At 40.6% G+C, this 18632-nt stretch overlaps 1 protein-coding gene across 1 annotated transcript in view; it reads left to right on the forward strand.

The window, feature by feature from the left end:
• DIS3L2 (DIS3 like 3'-5' exoribonuclease 2) overlaps positions 1–18632 on the forward strand; it is a 375772-nt gene that overhangs the window by 111333 nt on the left and 245807 nt on the right. Inside the window, 1 exon segment of the mRNA XM_073020137.1 lies at positions 17864–18098. Within this exon segment, the coding sequence (XP_072876238.1) occupies positions 17864–18098 (235 nt within the window).

Consider the following 18632-nt stretch of genomic DNA (forward strand, 5'->3'; position numbering starts at 1 on the left):
CTGCCCGCCTTGGCCTCCCAAAGTGCTGGGATTACATGCGTGAGCCACTGAGTCTGGCCTGAGCTTATTTTTTAGTGAGGTCCAGGATATTTAAGTGTGTTTCTAAGATGAAATCTGAGGTAAGGGACTGCAGCTAAGTCTCTCCACACATAAAATCTTTAAATACAGATGATCTTTATTTGGCAAGTTGTTTAACCTTTACAGGTTATTTTCTTTCCTGAATGAGGTTATATCCCTGCTTTGATTCTCTATCAAAAATTGTTGTGATTCTAAAAGGGGAATAATCTTTCATTCTGGCAAGCAGTTGGAAATTGTATCCTTAGAAGTAGACTTCTATGTATTATTTTATCAGTGTAGTATTCTATGAATAAAAATACAGAGACTTGTCTTTTAAAATGATCCTACTTGAGCATTTCTAAGGAAACTTCAACTTTGTTCTTTACTTTTAACTTTTGTTGAAAAATTGGCCACATTCCTCAGATACAGGGGATTATCAGTCTAGTTCACTTCCTTGCTATAGTGATAGATGCAGGAATGGACATGTGACCCACATCAACCCCAGCAGACCCAGCCTTGGGACTTATTTGCAGAGTCTCTCATTAAGAGCTTATTGGTTTTTGTTTTTGTTTTAATTTTTTACTGGGATCTCTAAGAGGATGGAATGTAATTCTGGAGCTACTGGTATCCTTGCATCCTTCATCCTTCTCTATGAGGAGAGAAGCTGTCCTGATAATGGAGCTAATATTGAGGAAAGATGAGTTGAGACACAGGCACATACACACATGTGTGCACACACAGTCCCACAGATATCATCTCAACCTATTTGATCAGATTGTCTCAATTACATAAGCTAATAAGTTACTTTAAAAAAGACAGTCAGTTCAAGTTGGTTTTTCTGTCTCTAGTAGCTAATAGAGGCAGTACTAATACACTGACTATGTTTTAGAGACTTAAGTCAAAATACAGTAAAGAGTCAAAAGCAACCACCCATGTACAAAGTTTATCTAAATACATGTGTATATGTTCATCCACTAAATTTCAATCGTTATTCCTCCTGTGAACTCTGTTCAAGTAGAAATCCAGTCCTTCTATCTGTGTTAGAAATTGTTTCATAGGGGCGGAGGTTGCAATGAGCCAAGATGGTGCCACTGCACTCCAGCCTGGGCAACTGAGTGAGACTCCATTTCAAAAAAAGAAAAAAGAAAAAGAAATTCTTTCCTAGGGCTTACTTTTCTAGTTTACCCAGATTTACTTCCTGCCTTTTTTTTTGTTGTTGTTTGTTTCTTTCCTGTTTCTGAGCTTTAGAACTTGGTGTGATATTCTGTCAAATTGCTTAATGCTCTCTGTTCATTTCCGGCATCAAAAATATTTATCACCTTGCTACTGAGAGAACTCTAGTTGGATCCTGCTGTGTTCTGTGAACTGGATCTCCTCTGGGAAGTATGCCTGCTTCTCACTCTTGTTAGTGACTCAGTATGGAGGCTTGCTTGTACTGGAGTTAGGTTATAGTTCTTTTTTTTTTTTTTTTTTTGAGATGGAGTCTCACTCTGTCACCCAGGCTGGAGTGCAGTGGCGTGATCTCCCCTCACTGCAACCTTCGCCTCCCAGGTTCAAGTGAGTCTTCTGCCTCAGCCTCCCGAGTAGCTGGGACTACAGGCGTGCACCACCACGCCCAGCTAACACTTGTATTTTTAGTAGAGACGGGGTTTCACCCTGTTGGCCAGGATGGTCTCTATCTCTTGACCTCATGATCTGCCCGCCTCGGCCTCCGAGAGTGCTGGGATTACAGGCGTGAGCCACCACGCCCGGCCAGGTAATGGTTCTTTAGTTGATTTTGGTGGCCATTCAGGAGAGAAGAGAGGGCACATGTTACAGAACACTTGTAATTCTGATGTAAACATGGGAACAATGTCCAGAGGCCCTATAGCCTGACCCTTAGACCTCTGAACTCTTCTTATCCTGCATTCCAAGCCAGGTCTGCATAGAGGAGGGCTCCTTGATGGGTGCTGATTATTTCTCCAAGATCTCTTTTTCTTTTTTTCTTAAAATAGTTAAAACAGAATTCAGCCATTTTTTAAGGGAGTTAATATAGTTTTCTATACTGCATCACAAAGAACCAGAAAGAGAGAGACACATCCTGCCGTTCTGAGTTGTTAGAGACCTATTCTTGGCTGGGTGTGGTGGCTCTTGCCTATAATCCCAGCACTTTGGGAGGCTGAGACAGGAGGATCTTGAGAACCCAGAAGTTCTAGAGCAGCCTGGGCAACATAGTGACCCTGTCTCTACAAAAAATAAAAGTTAGCCAGGCATGTTGGCATACGCTGGTAGCCCCAGCTGTTCGGGAGGCTGAGGTGGAAGGATAGCTTAAGGGAGGTCGAGGCTGCAGTGAGCTGTGCTCACACTAGTGTGCTCTACCCTGGGCAACAGAGTGAGACCTTGTCTCAAAAAAAAGAAAAAAGAAAGAAACCTGTTATTGAGCTGGTGGGATTTAACCCAAGACAGAGTTTGCAGTGGTCTGTGAATGGTGTATAATGGAAGGAAATGGCAGATAAGATTAAAATCACTGAAAGGGGTCAGTGGACGTTGAGAAAGTCAAGGTCTGGTAAGCCAAAGAATAGAGAAGTAGTTTATCTCTCTTTTTAAAATAGAGACGAGGTCTCACTATGTTGCACAGGTTGGTCTCAAACTCCTGGGCTCAAGCAGTCCTCCACCTTGGCCTCCCAAAATGCTGGGATTATAGACATGAGCCACTGTACCTGGCTGATAAGTAGTTTCTCTAGGAAAGAGAAACCCATGGGAATGTTTTTTAATAAGAGGATAATGTAATCAGAATTTTTATTTCTGGAGATTTGTAGGGTGGTGTCACTTAGAAGACCAAGGAATTTGTGGAGCTCTAAGATTGCTTGTAAAAAGGTAAGTGAGGGATTTGGTGACTGGTATGTTAAGCAGTGGGAAGAGTCAAATGTGGTTGCAAGATTTTCAGCTTGAGTGGCCTGGAAGAAGTAGTAATGGTGTTTGAAGAAAGAGAAGAACAGGAAAGGGAAATGCTTTGAGGGGAAGGACCAGAGTGTTTTGATATTTTGAGTTGCAGGCGGCAGTGGCCTTCATGAAGTTTGTGTTGCACTGGGAAAGATATAATAGTATTAAATAAAATACTGTATGTAGCACACTCAATGGTGATATGTGCTGAAGAGGAAAAAAATAAGGAAGGGAAATATGATTTTGGAGGATAAGGATTGAGATTTTAAATAGGGTAATGAAAGAAGACCTCATTGAGAGCATGACTTTGTGAAGAAACAAAGGAAGAGAGGAAGCTGTCTTTATGGAGATCTTGGGGAATGACAGTACATTCCCAGTGTGCTCAAGGAATAGCAAAGGGGCTGAGGTAGAGAATTGTCAGAGATGAGGTCAGAGGGATCAGGGGTAGCGGTGTAGTCAGGTAGAGCCTGTGCATCATAGGTAGGATTTTGCTTCTGGCTCTCATTGAAGTGGTAAGGCTTAGAGGGGTAGGAGTAGAGAACTTACGTTTCATAGGCTCACTGTATTGTGTTGGGAATAGACTGAAAGGAGGCAAGGGTAGAAGCAGGGAGACCCCTTACATGGCTATTGCTTACGTCCAGGATGGATATGATGGAGACTAAACCAGGGTGGTGGCAATGAAGGTAGAGCTGACAAGATTAGCTGACAGTTGGGATGTGGGGTGGGTGTGTATGTGTGCGTGTGTGTGTTGCTATGTGTTTGAGAGAGGGGAAGGTTGAGTTGGGGTGGGGAAGGGTATCGAATGATTGATTGATAAGGACTGTGCAGGAATTTTGGCCTGAGTAATTGGAAGAATGGAGAGAGATTGTTCATTCTTTGGCTGTTAACTAGATAAAAGGTACGTTTGGATTAGCTACCCTAAGCAAACAAAGTTCCCAACAAATACGCCCTTGAAAATGTCTGTAAATATGTCTTTTAAATGATAGCGCCCATAGTTAAATTTTATAATGAAAAGCTTATTGGCAAGCCTTGTCAAGAGCTCCCTGTGGAAATATCAATTGCTTTTCTTGGCTTCAAGGTGTTTCCTGAACAGTGTATTATCCTTTGTCCCGAGTGTGCCATTAAGGGATTTGAAAGTTTGTTAAAACATGTGTGGCAAGTGAGTGCTGTCATTTAAGCCTAGCCAGGGAAGCCAAGAAATGAAAAGCAGCTCTTTGCTGGACTTCCTGACATGCTTTAGCTCTGAATCTGAGACTCAGGTAGTGGGATGGACAGGGCATTATTTCCTGTGCACAAAGCGTCAGTGGACACAGTTCTCAAGCCATTTTAGCAGAAAGTGTCTATGGACATAGGTATATGTGAATCTTTTGGAAAAACTCTGTTATAATAAGATGATAGCAACCCCCTGCGTAAGGAGAAGGTAATAGGGTTTATTTGCTGCAACAGAATTTTCCAGTGCTAATATAGACTTGCTCTTTTTATAAGATTTAAAACAGCACTCTTCAATGATGGTCTTTGTGCTCGAGGAAAGGTTTTTTTCTGTATCAGTAAACAGGGAAGCTATGAAATGGTTCATGTTTGGAGTTTGGGTGAGCCAGCATAATGGAAAGGTTACCTGGCATTTTTATTTAGGATTCCATTTGAATTTTTTGGTTACAGGGACTTTTTTTGTTTGCTCTTCAATTTTGAAATACAGTATATTGATTTTAAAAGGAAAGGAAGAAAAACCTAATGCACATCAAACAGTTTTGAAGTGACCAGTTTCTTCTCTAGATCCCGGTAGGTTTGAATTTCTGTTTGCAGTTGGTCTAACTTACTACACAGTATAGATGAGATTTCCTGCTTTCTGAGTGACAGATTGCTACTTCACAACTCTGGAAAGATCAGGAAATGTCCCTCTGAGGTGTTGCCAGATCGAGGCTTTCTTTCCTTCATCTGGACATTTGTGACTTTTCTTGCTAAGACACTTGTTTTCAAGTTGGGGAGCATCTAACTTTATGGTTATATTTGCATTTATATGGAAAATTGGAGTTATAATTTAGATATGAAGGCATAGAATTATTCTAGAAAAATGAATTTATTTCAGTGTCTCCCAATTTTATTCATTTGCATTTATTTATCTTGTATCTCTTACGGTGATAAGTGTCAATTTTGATGAAATAATTGTTGTCTATTTCCTGGTTTCCAGACACATTGTGTTAATGGAGGACATTGCAGTATCATGAAGTATCTTATGGACATGCATTTTAATTTAGCTGGCTCTTGCTGCTTAGTATTTATTTCTCGTTATTTTTTGCAAATGCTTCTTTTACAGCTGATTCAAGTCTTTCTCATTCTCTTCAGAAGAAGAGAAAAGAGAATCAATATTTACTGAGCACGTTCTATGTGCCAAGGATTGTGGGAGACTCTCAGAAATATAAAAATAAATGTAATGTGGTTTACTGTCTAGTGGAAGAAAAAATATGCAAACAAATAAATGGAATATAGCCCCATCAAGGAACTTTTTTTTTTTTTTTTTTTGCTTTTGAGAAAGCATCTTGCTCTGTCACCCAGGCTTACCCCGTGAGCAATGACACAATCACAGCTCATTGCAGCCTGGACTTCCTGGGTCCCAATGATCCTTCCTCCTCCACCGCCCGAGTAGCTGGGACCGTGGGTGCATGCCACCATGCCTGGCAATTTTTAAATTTTTGGTAGAGACGGAGTTTTGCCATGTTGCCCAGGCTGGTCTTGAATTCTTGAACTCAAGCGATCTCCCTGCCTCGTACTCCCAAAGTGCTGAGATTACAGCTTGAGCCACCACAACTGGCGGAGGAACCTTATAGTGAAAGAATGGCTAAGGATTAGCAGTGTTGCAGAGGAAGACAACAACATTTATGCAGAGAGAGAGAAGTTAGCAGAGAAACATTCACAAAAGAGCTAGGTCTTGAATTTTGATTATTTGCTAGGCCAGCAAAAGGTTCAGAGGCATTTCATGCAGTGTGTCAGGGATGGGAGCTGTATGGGTGGGGTTCACTCTGAATCTATTTGTTTTCAGCTCCTGTGGGTGGTTTCCTCCAGTGTCCAGGACTAAGAGAATTGGATTTAGAGTCCTAGACCTGTATGCATGTTAAAACTCTGCCATTTAGTAGCTGTGAGATTGTGACATGTCTAAACTCATTTACTTCTCTGTGAGATGGAGACCCTCATTCTCCTGTGCATCACCCAGGGTCATTGGGTGGAGCAAATCAGTTACTGTGTATAAAAGCACAGGGACGATTGTGCAATAGGATGTCAATATTCATAATAAAAACTTCAGTGTTTATTGTGATTCCTGTATCCATAGTTATGTTTAAATTCTGTCTACTTTGCTCACTCCTGTTCCTTGTTGAAACCTCTTTATTTGAGTCTTCCCCAAGGGCTTTATCCTCAGGTTCTCTTTTCAGTAGACACTTGGCCCTGAGTCACCTTTGCTTAACTGCCAACCCATATTATGGGTAACTCTCTAATCTGATTTCTGTCCTCCAAGACACTTCTAGTCTCCAGACCTACATTTCCAGCTGCCACCTTTCGATGTTCCTCATCATCTTGCGCTTCTCGAGTCATCTGAAGGCTGTATTTGTTTCCTTGTATGTAACTGCTCCTAACTTTTCTGTTTCTATTGTCTGAGTTCAGGGCCTTGCAATTATTTTTGACCCTTCCTTCCCCTTCCCCTTCCCCTTGCTTCAGGTTGCTCTTCAGGATTTAAAGGCTCCCAACTGAGTGTTTTGTTATTATTAAATCCTTCACTTTACTTAAGCTCCTACCATGTTCCAGGCACCTGTGCTAAGAGTTTTTCATTTATTATCTTGGTTTCCACAATAGTTGTATGATATTAGACACTCTCGTTCCCATTTTAAAGATAATGAAATTGAGATTCAAAGAAACTAAATAACTTTTCCAAGGTGACGTTGCGGGTAAGTGCAGAGCCATGACTCAAGCCAGTTGTATTGTCCTTAGAGATTGTGCTCTGAACCACTCCGCTCTGCTTTCCCACTTCACTGACTTGACAGTAAAGGCCCAACTCATTAAGTTGGCACTTAGGGCTCTTGACATCTTGATCTTCCTTTCTCACTCTTGCTGTATATTTTCATGATTATTTGCCATTCCTAAAGGAGAATTTGCATTTTCTGTTCTCTTTGCTTTTCCATATGTTCTTTCTCAGCTTAGATACCTCTTTTTCGTGTGCACCTGTCAGAATCCTGAAGGAGACAGGGCAGTGTAGTGGAATAAGCCAGGGCTCCAGAATCCAGTGGATCTGCTTTCTACTTTCCCTCATAGTCCTGATCTCTCCTGCAAAGGGCTGGACCAGTTTACATTCACACTAGATATGTACTGCTATGTGTTCTTGCTAGCGTTTGGTATTATCAGGATTTTTGGGTTTTGCCCATCTGTGGGTTTGCAGTGATATCTCATTGTGGCTTTAATTTGCATTTCTCTGACTAATAAGGCAGAGCACCTTTTCATCTTTATTGCTTGACATCTCTATTTTGTGAAGTATTTTAAGCCTTTTCTTCCATTTTTCTATTGGATTATTTGTCTTTTATTGATCTATAGGAGTTCTTTATATATTCTGGGTATGAGCCCCTCTGTGGCTTGCCTTTTAACATTTCTTTTATTATATCTTAGAATAAAAAGAAGTTTTAATACAGTTGAGTTTATCATTATTTTTCTTTCATGGCAGTGTTTTTCATATATGTTTAAAACGTATTTCTCAACATATTTTTTCACGTTTTCTAAAATTCTGCCAGCTTTTTAGATTACATCTTCCTTAGCTATTTCCCACTCCCAGTATTGCATAGTGTCTCTGACCTGGCAAATGTTCTTCTCTTTGAAATAGGATGCTACAAGGCATTTTGCCATTCCTCTGCCAACACAAGGCCTATGTTCCTTTTAAAGTGCTGACGTCATGCTACACCCAGCCTACTTTTCCAGAAGGATGCCTCTTCTTCTCCTGTGTCTCTGAAATTAGGATTCTGGGCTTAGATCTGTTCCTTTAAGTGGTGAGCCTCTCATAGCTGCCCCTCAGTTTCACCCATCCCTCATGGTATTTCTGGGTGCCCTCCACCCCTACCCACTGCCCCACCATGGGTCCTGCTGTAGAGGCCAGGTTGCTGTTCTCTGTCTTCCAGAGCATAGGGAATCCCGCCTGATGGAGACAGGCTTACTTTTTCCTTTCAGCACACTGCCATACCACTCTTAGCGCCCAATTTTACCTTCCAAAAGAAAACAGGAGGTAGATTACAGATCTGTCCTTGGTAAAACTAACTTCAGGGTGTATCTGACACAAGTTTCTCTGTGTGTGTTTGGGAGTTGGGGGTGGGGTCAAATAAAGTAAGTATCGTAATGTACTATTTCTAGAGCATTTGTAGTGGCTACACATGCCATTTATTTCCTATCAATACTCCTCAGTTGATCTCTGTCTATATTTTCACTGCTTATTTTTATCAGCAGGGTTTTATGTGATGCCCATCCCACCCTGTTCATGGAAAAAGACTGAGAGTGAAAAAGTTCTTTAGGATCCAGTGATTTGATTCTCTCACTAATCTGTTTCTGTCCTGTCCTCCAGAGATTAGACTAAATCTCCAAGGGAGAAATAATCCCATTTGCAGCATTCTCTCAGGTAATAAGTGCAGTCTGCTGCCCCACCCTCACAGGTCTATGGAGAAACCAGAGGAATTTAAAAAGTCCTCAGTTAACCATGTCAGTAATATATCCGCTATCCTCAGGGCCCCTTCTTTCACTCTGAGCCCAGAGTTCTCCAAAATATTGGTCAGCGTGAACTGGTATCCTTTAGCACCAGGCCCTTTACTGTACTTTCTTATAGAGCATTTCCTTCCTTCCTTCCTTCCTTCCTTCCTTCCTTCCTTCCTTCCTTCCTTCCTTCCTTCCTTCCTTCCTTCCTTCCTCCCTCCCTCCCTCCCTCCCTCCCTCCCTCGCTTCCTTCCTTCCTCCCTCCCTTGCTTCCTTCCTTCCTCCCTCCCTCCTCCCTCCCTTCCTCCCTCCTCCCTCCTCCCTCCCTCCCTCCCTCCCTCCCTCTCTCTCTCTCTCTCTCTCTCTCTCTCTCTCTCTTTCTCTCTTTCTCTCTCTCTCTCTCATTATTTTTTTGAGATGGAGTCTCGCTCTGTCACCCAGGCTGGAGTTCAGTGGTGTAATCTTGGCTCACTGCACCCTCCACCTCCTGGGTTCAAGTGATTCTCCTGCCTCAGCCTCCCGAGTAGCTGGGACTACAGGTGTGTGCCACCACGTCTGGCTAATTTTTGTATTTTTAATAGAGACGGGGTTTTGCTGTGTTGGCCAGGCTGGTCTCAAACTCCTGACCTCAGGTCATCCACCAGCTTTGGCCTTCCAAAGTGCTGGGATTATAGGCGTGAGCCACCGTGCCCAGCCTAGAGTATTTTCTGTCTGCTTGTAAATATGCCCTTTTTTTGTTTCCCCGCTGTGGAGGAAGCTTTTACTGCTTTCATCTGATTCTCAGAGGGATCTGCTAACTTTCAAAGTTGAGAACCACTGATTTAGACTTCTTAACTCTTTCAAAGACAACCCCATGGAAGAAAGCCTCTTACTTTACAGAGTCAAGGAAAATTAGGCTGCTAATTTCTAACCCACATACATTTGTACTCGAGAACTTTTCTGAAAGCTCTTGCATCTTGATAATCTCCTATGTTCATTTTATTGTTCTTCTACCTGTTCATCCATTTATTCATCAAACATTGAGTACTTAGATTAATTATGTAACTTTCTGTAGAATACGCAAAAATGTGTAGTATATAATTAGTGACCAGATAGTCTTAACAGATGAGATAAATCGTATGCTTAGATAACACTAATGTAGTAAAGAAATTGAGAAGTGGTGAAGAGGCGCAGATAAATTGCTTTGGGACTATAAAGAAAGAGAAATATTCTTGCCTGGGCAGGCAGGAGGATGGAAAGGAACTGGGAAGATTATGTGGTGGATTTTGGATTATAGAAAATTCATGCTTTTTGGAGTAGGTCTTAAAAGATGGATAGATTTTAGATATGCGGAGATATTAGATACAGTGTACCATCTCTGGCTCTTTATTTGAAAGACAATTGGGTACTACTGTGTGCCAGGCCTAGCCATGGGCACTTCATGGAGTTTATTAGGGAAGATAGACTCCGAACAAATCATTTTCTAATGAATTGTCATATTTGTTGACTCTGTTAGCATATATTTGAGTGGCTATTAAATGCTGCTCTCAACTCAGAATACAGCAGTGCATAGAATAGATACCTCTATGTTCATGAAACTTATATTCTAGTTGGGGAAACAGAAGGTAAATAAGGAGATATATACTTTCTGATAGTGGTAAGTGAAAATGAAAATAAAGCTGGATAAGGGGATACACTCCAGCCTAGGTGACAGAGCAAGACTCTGTCTCAAAAAAAAAAAAAAAAATTATTGTTGAATATCACCTACTTATAAATGAGGGGTGTTTATTTCTGGACTCTTTTATTCTTTTTATCTGTATGTCTTTGACTCTTAAAAAGGTGATGGATGTTAGCAATACTGTTCAGTTGTTGTTTATTCAATGAGCAGTGTTAAGTTGGAAGTGACTGAAGAATTAGCTTCAAAGAGTAGTCTCTATGGAATGAGTACATGCGAGAATATTTTCAAAGAAGTTGAAATTCAGTACAACCTGAAGTGGAATCCACTAAGATGTGTTATAATTTATGGGGTTACCAATAGCAGAAATGATAGCAAGGTGGGGCTGTTTCAGTTACTGTGATCAGGGAAGCTCTTTGACAGGCAGATATTTGAGCAGAGACTTGAACAAAATGAGAGGGCAGGCCCTATGAATAGCCAGGCAGAGAGCTTTCCAGATAGAAGAATAGCAAGTGAAAAAGCCCTATGATGGAAGGTTGTAGTATTCTAGGAATAGCAAGAAAGTCTCTGGAGTTGGAGTGTCATTTGCAAAAGAAGAAATTGTAGAACATGAGGATAGAAAAATGTCTTGATAAGGTCTTGTAGCATGGCAATAGAAGGAGGTTAGAAAGCTGTCAGGAGAATGACATGATCTGATTTGTGTTTTAAAAGAATCACTCTAACTTTATTGGTCCAAAATGGAAATCAAGAGACCAATTATTGCAGTAATTCAGCATGGCAATAAAGGTTGTTTGGGTTTATGTGGTAACAGTGGAAATAGCAAGAAGATCCATTTAAAGGAAGGGCCACTGGGCTCTTCTGATGGAGTGAATGTGGGGAATGAGAGGGACAGAGTCAAGGGGTAGTGCTATGGTTTAGGGCTGGAGGAACTGGATGGAAGCTGATGTCATCTGCTGAGAGAGCTGTGCTGGGTGAGGAGCAGGTTCTAGTGGGGATCAAGGGTTCTCTAGTTTGAGATGTCTTCTAGGCAATTGAATATAAGTCTGAAGATGAGGGGAAAGATTGAGCTAGGCACCTAACTTTGGGAGTTCATAGCATGTAGAGAGAGATTTAAAGCCAAAAGACTGCATGAAATCACTTAAGAAGTGAGTATGGATGGATCTATCATTTCATCCCTAAATATTTCAGGTGTCTCCAAAAGTTAGAGAGTTTTGAAGAACGGTCAGAATGAATTAATGATATTCATTGTCTAATCACTATTTATATTTCTCTGATTTTCTCTCTCCTCCTTTTTTTACCTTTCTTTTCTTTTTTAAAAATACAGGACTGGGCATGGTGGCTCACACCTGTAATTTCAGCACTTTGGGAGGCTAAGGTGGGTGGATTGCTCGAGCTCAGGAGTTCAAGACCAGCCTGGGCAACATGATGAAACTCCATCTCTACAAAAAATACAAAAATTAGCCGGGTATGGTGGCGTGTGCCTGTAGTCCCAACTACTTGGGAGGCTGAAGTGGGAGGATCTCTTGAGCTTGGGAGGCAGAGGTTGTGGTGAGCTGAGATAGTGCTGCTGTACTTAAGTGTAGGTAATAAAGTGCAACTCTGTCTCAAGGAAAAAAAAAAAAAAAAAAAAAATATATATATATATATATATATATATAGTTGGTTGGTTAGAATCAGGATTCAAATAAAGCCTACACAATTGCCTTTTGTTGATATGTAACAAATATTTTAATCTATAGGCTTACCCTTTTTTCTTGCAATTTATTTGTTGGCAAAACTGAGTTATTTGTTCTATAGATTTTCTCACATTCTGAATGTGATTGAGTGTGCATGGTAGTGTTGTTTAACATGTTCATCTGTTCCATGTCCTATATTGGATCAGGTTTAATTTTGGGGAAAAGAAAATACTTTGTAGGTGGAGATGTGTACTTCCTGATATAGTGAATCAGGAAGCACTTTGGTTCTTTCTCTTTTTATAATATGCATATTTATCAGTAGGTTCAGGTATTGCCTCTGTGGTCCATCCATTATAAAACTCTGATCCACCCATTATAAAACATCCATCCATTATTATTACCTCTCTGGTCCATCCATTATAAAACGTTCATCCGTTATAAAACTCCCTCCCCATCAGCTTATGACTTACTGGTTTTAGCAACCATTGATGATCATTACCTGAATCCGTTATTCAGTAGGGATGGCAAAATGGCAGTACCGAAAGCCTTTTTTTTCCTTCTTAATTTAATTAGCTGAAACACTTGTATAAAGAAAACCTTTACCTCATCAATTACTTGGTTACCTTGAGGTACAGTTTGTACAGGCCAGGGAGAATAAATGCGTAGAATTCTCCATAGTTAACCAGAGAAAGCCCCTTTATTATACTTCCTGTGTCTTTTAGACAAGACACTAGTAGCCATTGATTGCTGTCTTGTTTTCCCAGTATGACAGGAGGTTCCAGGGTTGTCTTGTCCATTTCCTGCTCCAGATTTGAATTAGCCATTTCTCTAAGGGTTTTTTTTTTTTTTTTTTTTTTTTTTTTGAGATGGAGTCTTGCTTGCTCTGTTGCCCAGGCTGAAGTGCAGTGGCACAGTCTTGGCTCACTGCAACCTTTGCCTCCAGGTTCAAGTTATTCTCCTGCCTTAGCCTTCCCAAGTAGCTGGGACTACAGGCACATGCCACTATGCCTGGCTAATTTTTGTATTTTTAGTAGAGATAGGGTTTCGCCACATTGGCCAGGCTGGTCTCGAACTCTTGACCTCAGGTGATCTGCCCTCCTAATCCTCCCAAAATTCTGGGATTGCAAGCATGAGCCACTGCGCCTGGCCTCACACCCTTACTTTTAACCAGTATGCAATATGGAATGATTAGAGAGTACACAGGTTTTGAGTCCTGTGATCTCATGATGATCTTTTTCCCCCATACTTTTTGTTCTTTTCTTATGTGTCTTAGGATAATAACATAGAATAAAATGCTTTAAAGAAGTAACACATTAATTTATATTTTAATTGCACAGTTTTGAATGACTTAATTTATTAAGTCCTATTACCTCAGGGGTCTCCAACACCTGGGCCATGGACTGGTACTGATCTGTGGCCTATTAGGAACTGGACCACACAGCAGGAGGTGAGCAGTGGGCAAGCGAGCATTACTGCCTGAGCTCCGCTTCCTATCAGATCAGCAGGGGCATTAGATTCTCATAGGAGCATGAACTCTATTGTGAACTGTGCATGTGAGAGATTTAGGTTGCATGCTCCTTATGAGAATCTAATGCTTGCTGGTCTGAGATGGAGCAATTTCATCCTGTAACACCCCCCTACCTCTGGTCTGTGGAAAAATTGTCTTCCACAAAACCAGTCCCTGGCACTGAAAAGGTTGGGGACTGCTGCCTTATAGCATTTTTTGGTTTAGTAACTCATAAGTGAATTTAGTCCCTACAACACTAATTCTTCAGTATAAACCGTGAAGATTATCACAAAGTCGGATGTAGATTAGTTTTTGAATATGCTCTACAGTTAAACTTGCTGTACTCTGGTTATTGCTTTCCACTGATCTTCTGTATTAGTCCATTTTCATGCTGTTGATAGACATACCCAAGACTGTACAATTTACAAAAGAAAGAGGTTAATTCCATGTGGCTGGGGAGGCCTTCCAGTCATGGCAGAAGGTAAAAGGCACGTTTCATATGGCGGCCTACAAGGGAAGAGAACTTGTTCAGGGAAACTCCCCTTTATAAAACCATCAGATCACGTGAGACTTATTCACTGTCATGACAACAGCACAGGAAAGACCCACCCTCCATGATTCAATTACCTCCCATCTGGTGCCTCCCATGACATGTGGGAATTGTGGGAGCTACAATTCAAGATGAGATTTGGGTGGGGGCACAGCAAAACCATGTCACCTTCTCTTCCCATTCTCTTCTTAAACTTTGTATGCATGAGCCAAAACATAATTATTAAGTAGGCAGGCAGAATCATGCTGATTACAATTTATACCCTCCCACACATAATACATGCATGCAGAAAAAGATCTTTCACTGTGAGAAGCCTGCAGATTGTATAACAAAGTCAGTATTTTGGTACCTATGATATTTTCTCCATGGTTGATGGGAACCAAATCCTTTGTGGAACCATTAGTGGCAGAAATAAATACATAATAGAAACGAAAGGCCTGAACTCTTTGCATAATGTCTTCCTTTTTTTCTTTTTCTTGAGACAGAGTCTCACTCTGTTGCCCAGGCTGGAGTGCAGTGGTGTGATCTCAGCTCACTGCCACCTCTGCCCCCTGAGCTCAAGTGATACTCTTGCCTCAGCCTCCTGAGTACCTGGGATTACAGGTGTGTGCCACCACACCCAGCTAATTTTTGTATTTTTAGTAGAGACAGGGTTTCACCATGTTGGCCAGGCTGATCTTGAACTCCTGACTTCAAGTGATCTGCCTGCCTTCTCCTCCCAAAGTGCTGGGACTACAGATATGAGCCACTGTGCCAGGCCCATAATGTCTTTCCAGGAGACTACCTTTTACCTGCTAGTCCAATTGTAGTATGACAGTTGTTTTCTTGCCCAGAACTCCTCTCTCTGAGGTAAAGTATGTATGGGGATGATACAGGAAAAACCATTAGACCCTAGATTGTTCTGTAGCCACCATGCTTTAGATGTAGGGTGTACACCTGTGCCTTCTGCCTGTGCTTGGGCTGCTGTGACAGTACCCAAGGTTGTATTACTTCTTTGAGGATGATCAGGGCAGATGTTCCTAAATATTTCTGAATTTGCCAGGCACTTATAAGGAAATTGAATGAATTTGTTGATTTGAGTGATATCAAATTCTTTTTCTGCCATAACTTGTCAGTAAATTTTCTTATTTTTGAATGATCTTCTTTGGGTCAGTTATGAAAACAAGGCTTATGTGGTAAAGCAGAGTGCAGATGGGAGAGCTGGTTTTTTAATTGTACAGGCTGTGTATTCCTTTTCCAGAATAAGAAATTCTTATCCAAAATAAGGTCCTTCTTGGGACCAGAAGTGTTTTTTTGTGTTTTGGATGTTTTTCAGATTTTGGAATATTTACATTATACCGGTTGAGCATCCTAAATCCTAAAATCTGAAATTTGAAATGCTCCACTGCGCATATCTTTTGAGTGTCATATTGATGCTCAAAAAGTTTCATATTTCGGACCGTTTTGGATTTTCAGATTAGGGATGTTCAACCTGTGTATCGGTGCCCTAGCTGTAGCTTCACTCACTTGAGCTCTTGCAGGAAGGGGCCTGAGGGAATCTTTTTGGAGATTGCTGGCCAGTAGAACTTTTTTGTAGTATTAAAGAGAGGGAGATGTGTCTGTTTCTAACTTCCCATGGACAGGTGAATGGACAAATGAATGTATGAATCGGACAAGAGTCAAAACACAGCAAAAAAGAAAATTTCATTAAATGTACTCAGGGATTGGGAAACAAGTTTTTTAAAAAGTTCCTTAAACTTTTGCTCAAAAGTTTTGAGTGCAATTTTGCTCAAAAAGTAAAGCGTTGTTTACAAGTTTTTCTATTACTATATTTTTATGGAGTCAATTTTTACAAACTGAGGATATATTCTTACCTTTATTCTAATCGTTAATATCTTTGTAATATTTTACTTTGGTTTTCTGAGTCGATATTATAATATTAATTGTCTAGGGATGGTTGTGTTAATTGAACCTACTGTATTAAAATGTTTTAGGAAAGATTTAATAACTTTTTCTGCCTTGTATAAGGTGAAGATCTTTTACTAAGCATGATCTTTGTGTTACTTTTAATTAGAACATTAGACCTATCAAATATAAACATGGTGAAACCGCTAGAGCTCTTTCACTTCATTCAGGTCTCTGCTCAAATGTTGCTTCCTCTAAGCAGTACTTCCTAATCACCCTACTGACAAACTAGCCACACCCTCTCCATTATTCTCTCATTTACTTAACCAGCTTTCTCATTCTTTCAATATATTTAATTGCGCTTCTCACTAGTCGACTTTTGATTGTGTTCACTGTTCTGCCCTTGACACCTAGAACAGTTTCTGGCACCATGAAAGGGACTCCATAATGACTTGTTGAATGAGTAAATTGTTCATCATTTGTCACCCCGCTAGGATGTAGGACTCATGATGGTGCCTGGCACGAGATGGGCATTCCAACATTTGTTTGAAAGAATAAAAGGAATGTTTACAAGTAGTGATCAAATTCATTTTTTTATTTTTATATATGTACATGTGAGCATTTAAGTTTTAATATGTTTAAATTGAACATAGATATTTCTCATCTAGAAATAGATTCTTAAAAAGGATGTGGTATTCAAGTAACATCCAGAACCTACAAAATCTGCTGCTTTTTTGCTAATGTGGATGGGCAGATTTACCTGTAGGGTCACAGTTTTTTTCAGTGACTCAGTAACACCTGGTGTATTTTAATATAGTACCCATAGACATCAGAGTGCTGTATGTGACAAACTCATAAAATGGATTAGTATCTGGATTGGTTTTCTATTTTATTATTATTTTTTTTTAGAGCTAGAATATCCCTTTGTCGTCCAGGCTGGAGTGCTGTGGTGTGATCATAGTTTACTGTAACTCCTAGGCTCAAGTAATCTTCCCACTTCAGCCTCCCAAGTAGCTAGGACTACAGGCGCCCCCCCCCCGCCCCTCCCCCCACCGCTTCCTCCACTATGCCTTGTTGATTTTTAAATTTTTTGTAGAGACAGGGTCTCAATATGTTGCCCGGACTGGTCTTAAAGTCCTCCTGCCTTGGCCTCCCATAGTTCTGAGATTACAGGTGTAAGTCACTGTGCCTGGCCTGGGTTTTTTTCCTCTACTTGCTTCATTAGTATTGTAGTGTAAATGTCCATCAGTGTGTGTGCTTTATATATTGGTTTCAGGCCACAAAATGGGGAATTAAAGCTTTATTTTTGGAGACAGGGTCTTGCTTTGTTGCCTGGGCAGTGGGCACAATCTTGACTCACTGCAACCTGTGCCTCTCAGGCTCAAGTGATCCTCCCACCTTAGCCTCCCAAGTAAAGCTTTATGTTTTTATAAGAACATTTTATAAACTCTTGTTCACACTTAATTTTGTTTTTTTTCCACTTCATCTTGTATTCTTGTGGTTTCCTTGGGAACACTGTGGCATACTTTGTTGAGTTCTTTTATCATTCGCTAACTTACTAATTGTTCCTATATGGTGAGCCTTTATGAAGCAGCATGGTACTACCTCTAGTATTCAGGGCCTTTGGGGAGAGATGATGAAAATGTAGATCAGAAATATGAGAAGTGGATAAGGCCTTAATTTGGGGCATCCTGAAGAACTGATTGTCAACCTGGCTTTGCTGGATTGATTATGTGCTTTAGGTGGTCTGTGCTTCTGGAAAGTAAAGATCCTTTTTCGAACTACGTGATTAGTGTCCAATATCATTAGCTTCTGTATATGCAGTTTCTTCCTTAGAAGAGAAAAATCTGCTCTTTTTTTCTTCTCCCAGTGATTTAGCAGAATTTTTAAATTTTCTTCAGGTAGTTAAACCAGAGAACAATGACAAAGAAACAGAAGCTGCATATGAATCAGATATCCCCGAGGAGCTCTGTGGACGCCATCTCCCGCAACAGTCCCTGAAAAGCTATAATGACAGTCCTGATGTCATTATAGAGGCTCAGTTTGATGGCAGCGACTCAGAAGATGGACATGGCATCACACAAAATGTGCTGGTTGATGATGTTAAGAAACTCTCAGTTTGTGTTTCTGAAAAAGGTGAGTACTAGACTATTGTCTGACTTTTTTTTTTTTTTTTTTCTAAATACACTGATTAAGTATTGGAATTCCCTCTCGGTTACGGAGTAGATAACACAATGCAATTGATATAGTCCTAATTTTTGACCTGTGGCAGCTTTTAGAAAAGGGGGAATCTTTGACAGATTTAGCTGCTGGTTATGAAAGAGGGGATGAAAGTGCTACCAACGGTTTGTGTGGGCAGTAGTTGCAGTTGCCACATTCCTAATAGGCTTGAGCTGTGTTGCTGAGTAACGTTGACATCTCTTGCGAGAGGCCCAATCCTGTGGCTGATGTGAACACAATTAAACTGGTATGTAAAATTCTTATGAAAAATCACTTTATTTTACTCTCAATTTTACTTTAAATATCTTTTAAAAGTATTTTTGTCGGCCAGGTGCGGGGGCTTACGCCTGTAATCCCAGCACTTTGGGAGGCTGAGGCGGGCGGATCACGAAGTCAGGAGATCGAGACCATCCTGGCTAACACAGTGAAACCCCATCTCTACTAAAAATA

The sequence above is a fragment of the Chlorocebus sabaeus genome, chromosome 10 (genome assembly GCF_047675955.1).
Source record: "Chlorocebus sabaeus isolate Y175 chromosome 10, mChlSab1.0.hap1, whole genome shotgun sequence".
Classification (NCBI taxonomy): Eukaryota; Metazoa; Chordata; class Mammalia; order Primates; family Cercopithecidae; genus Chlorocebus; species Chlorocebus sabaeus.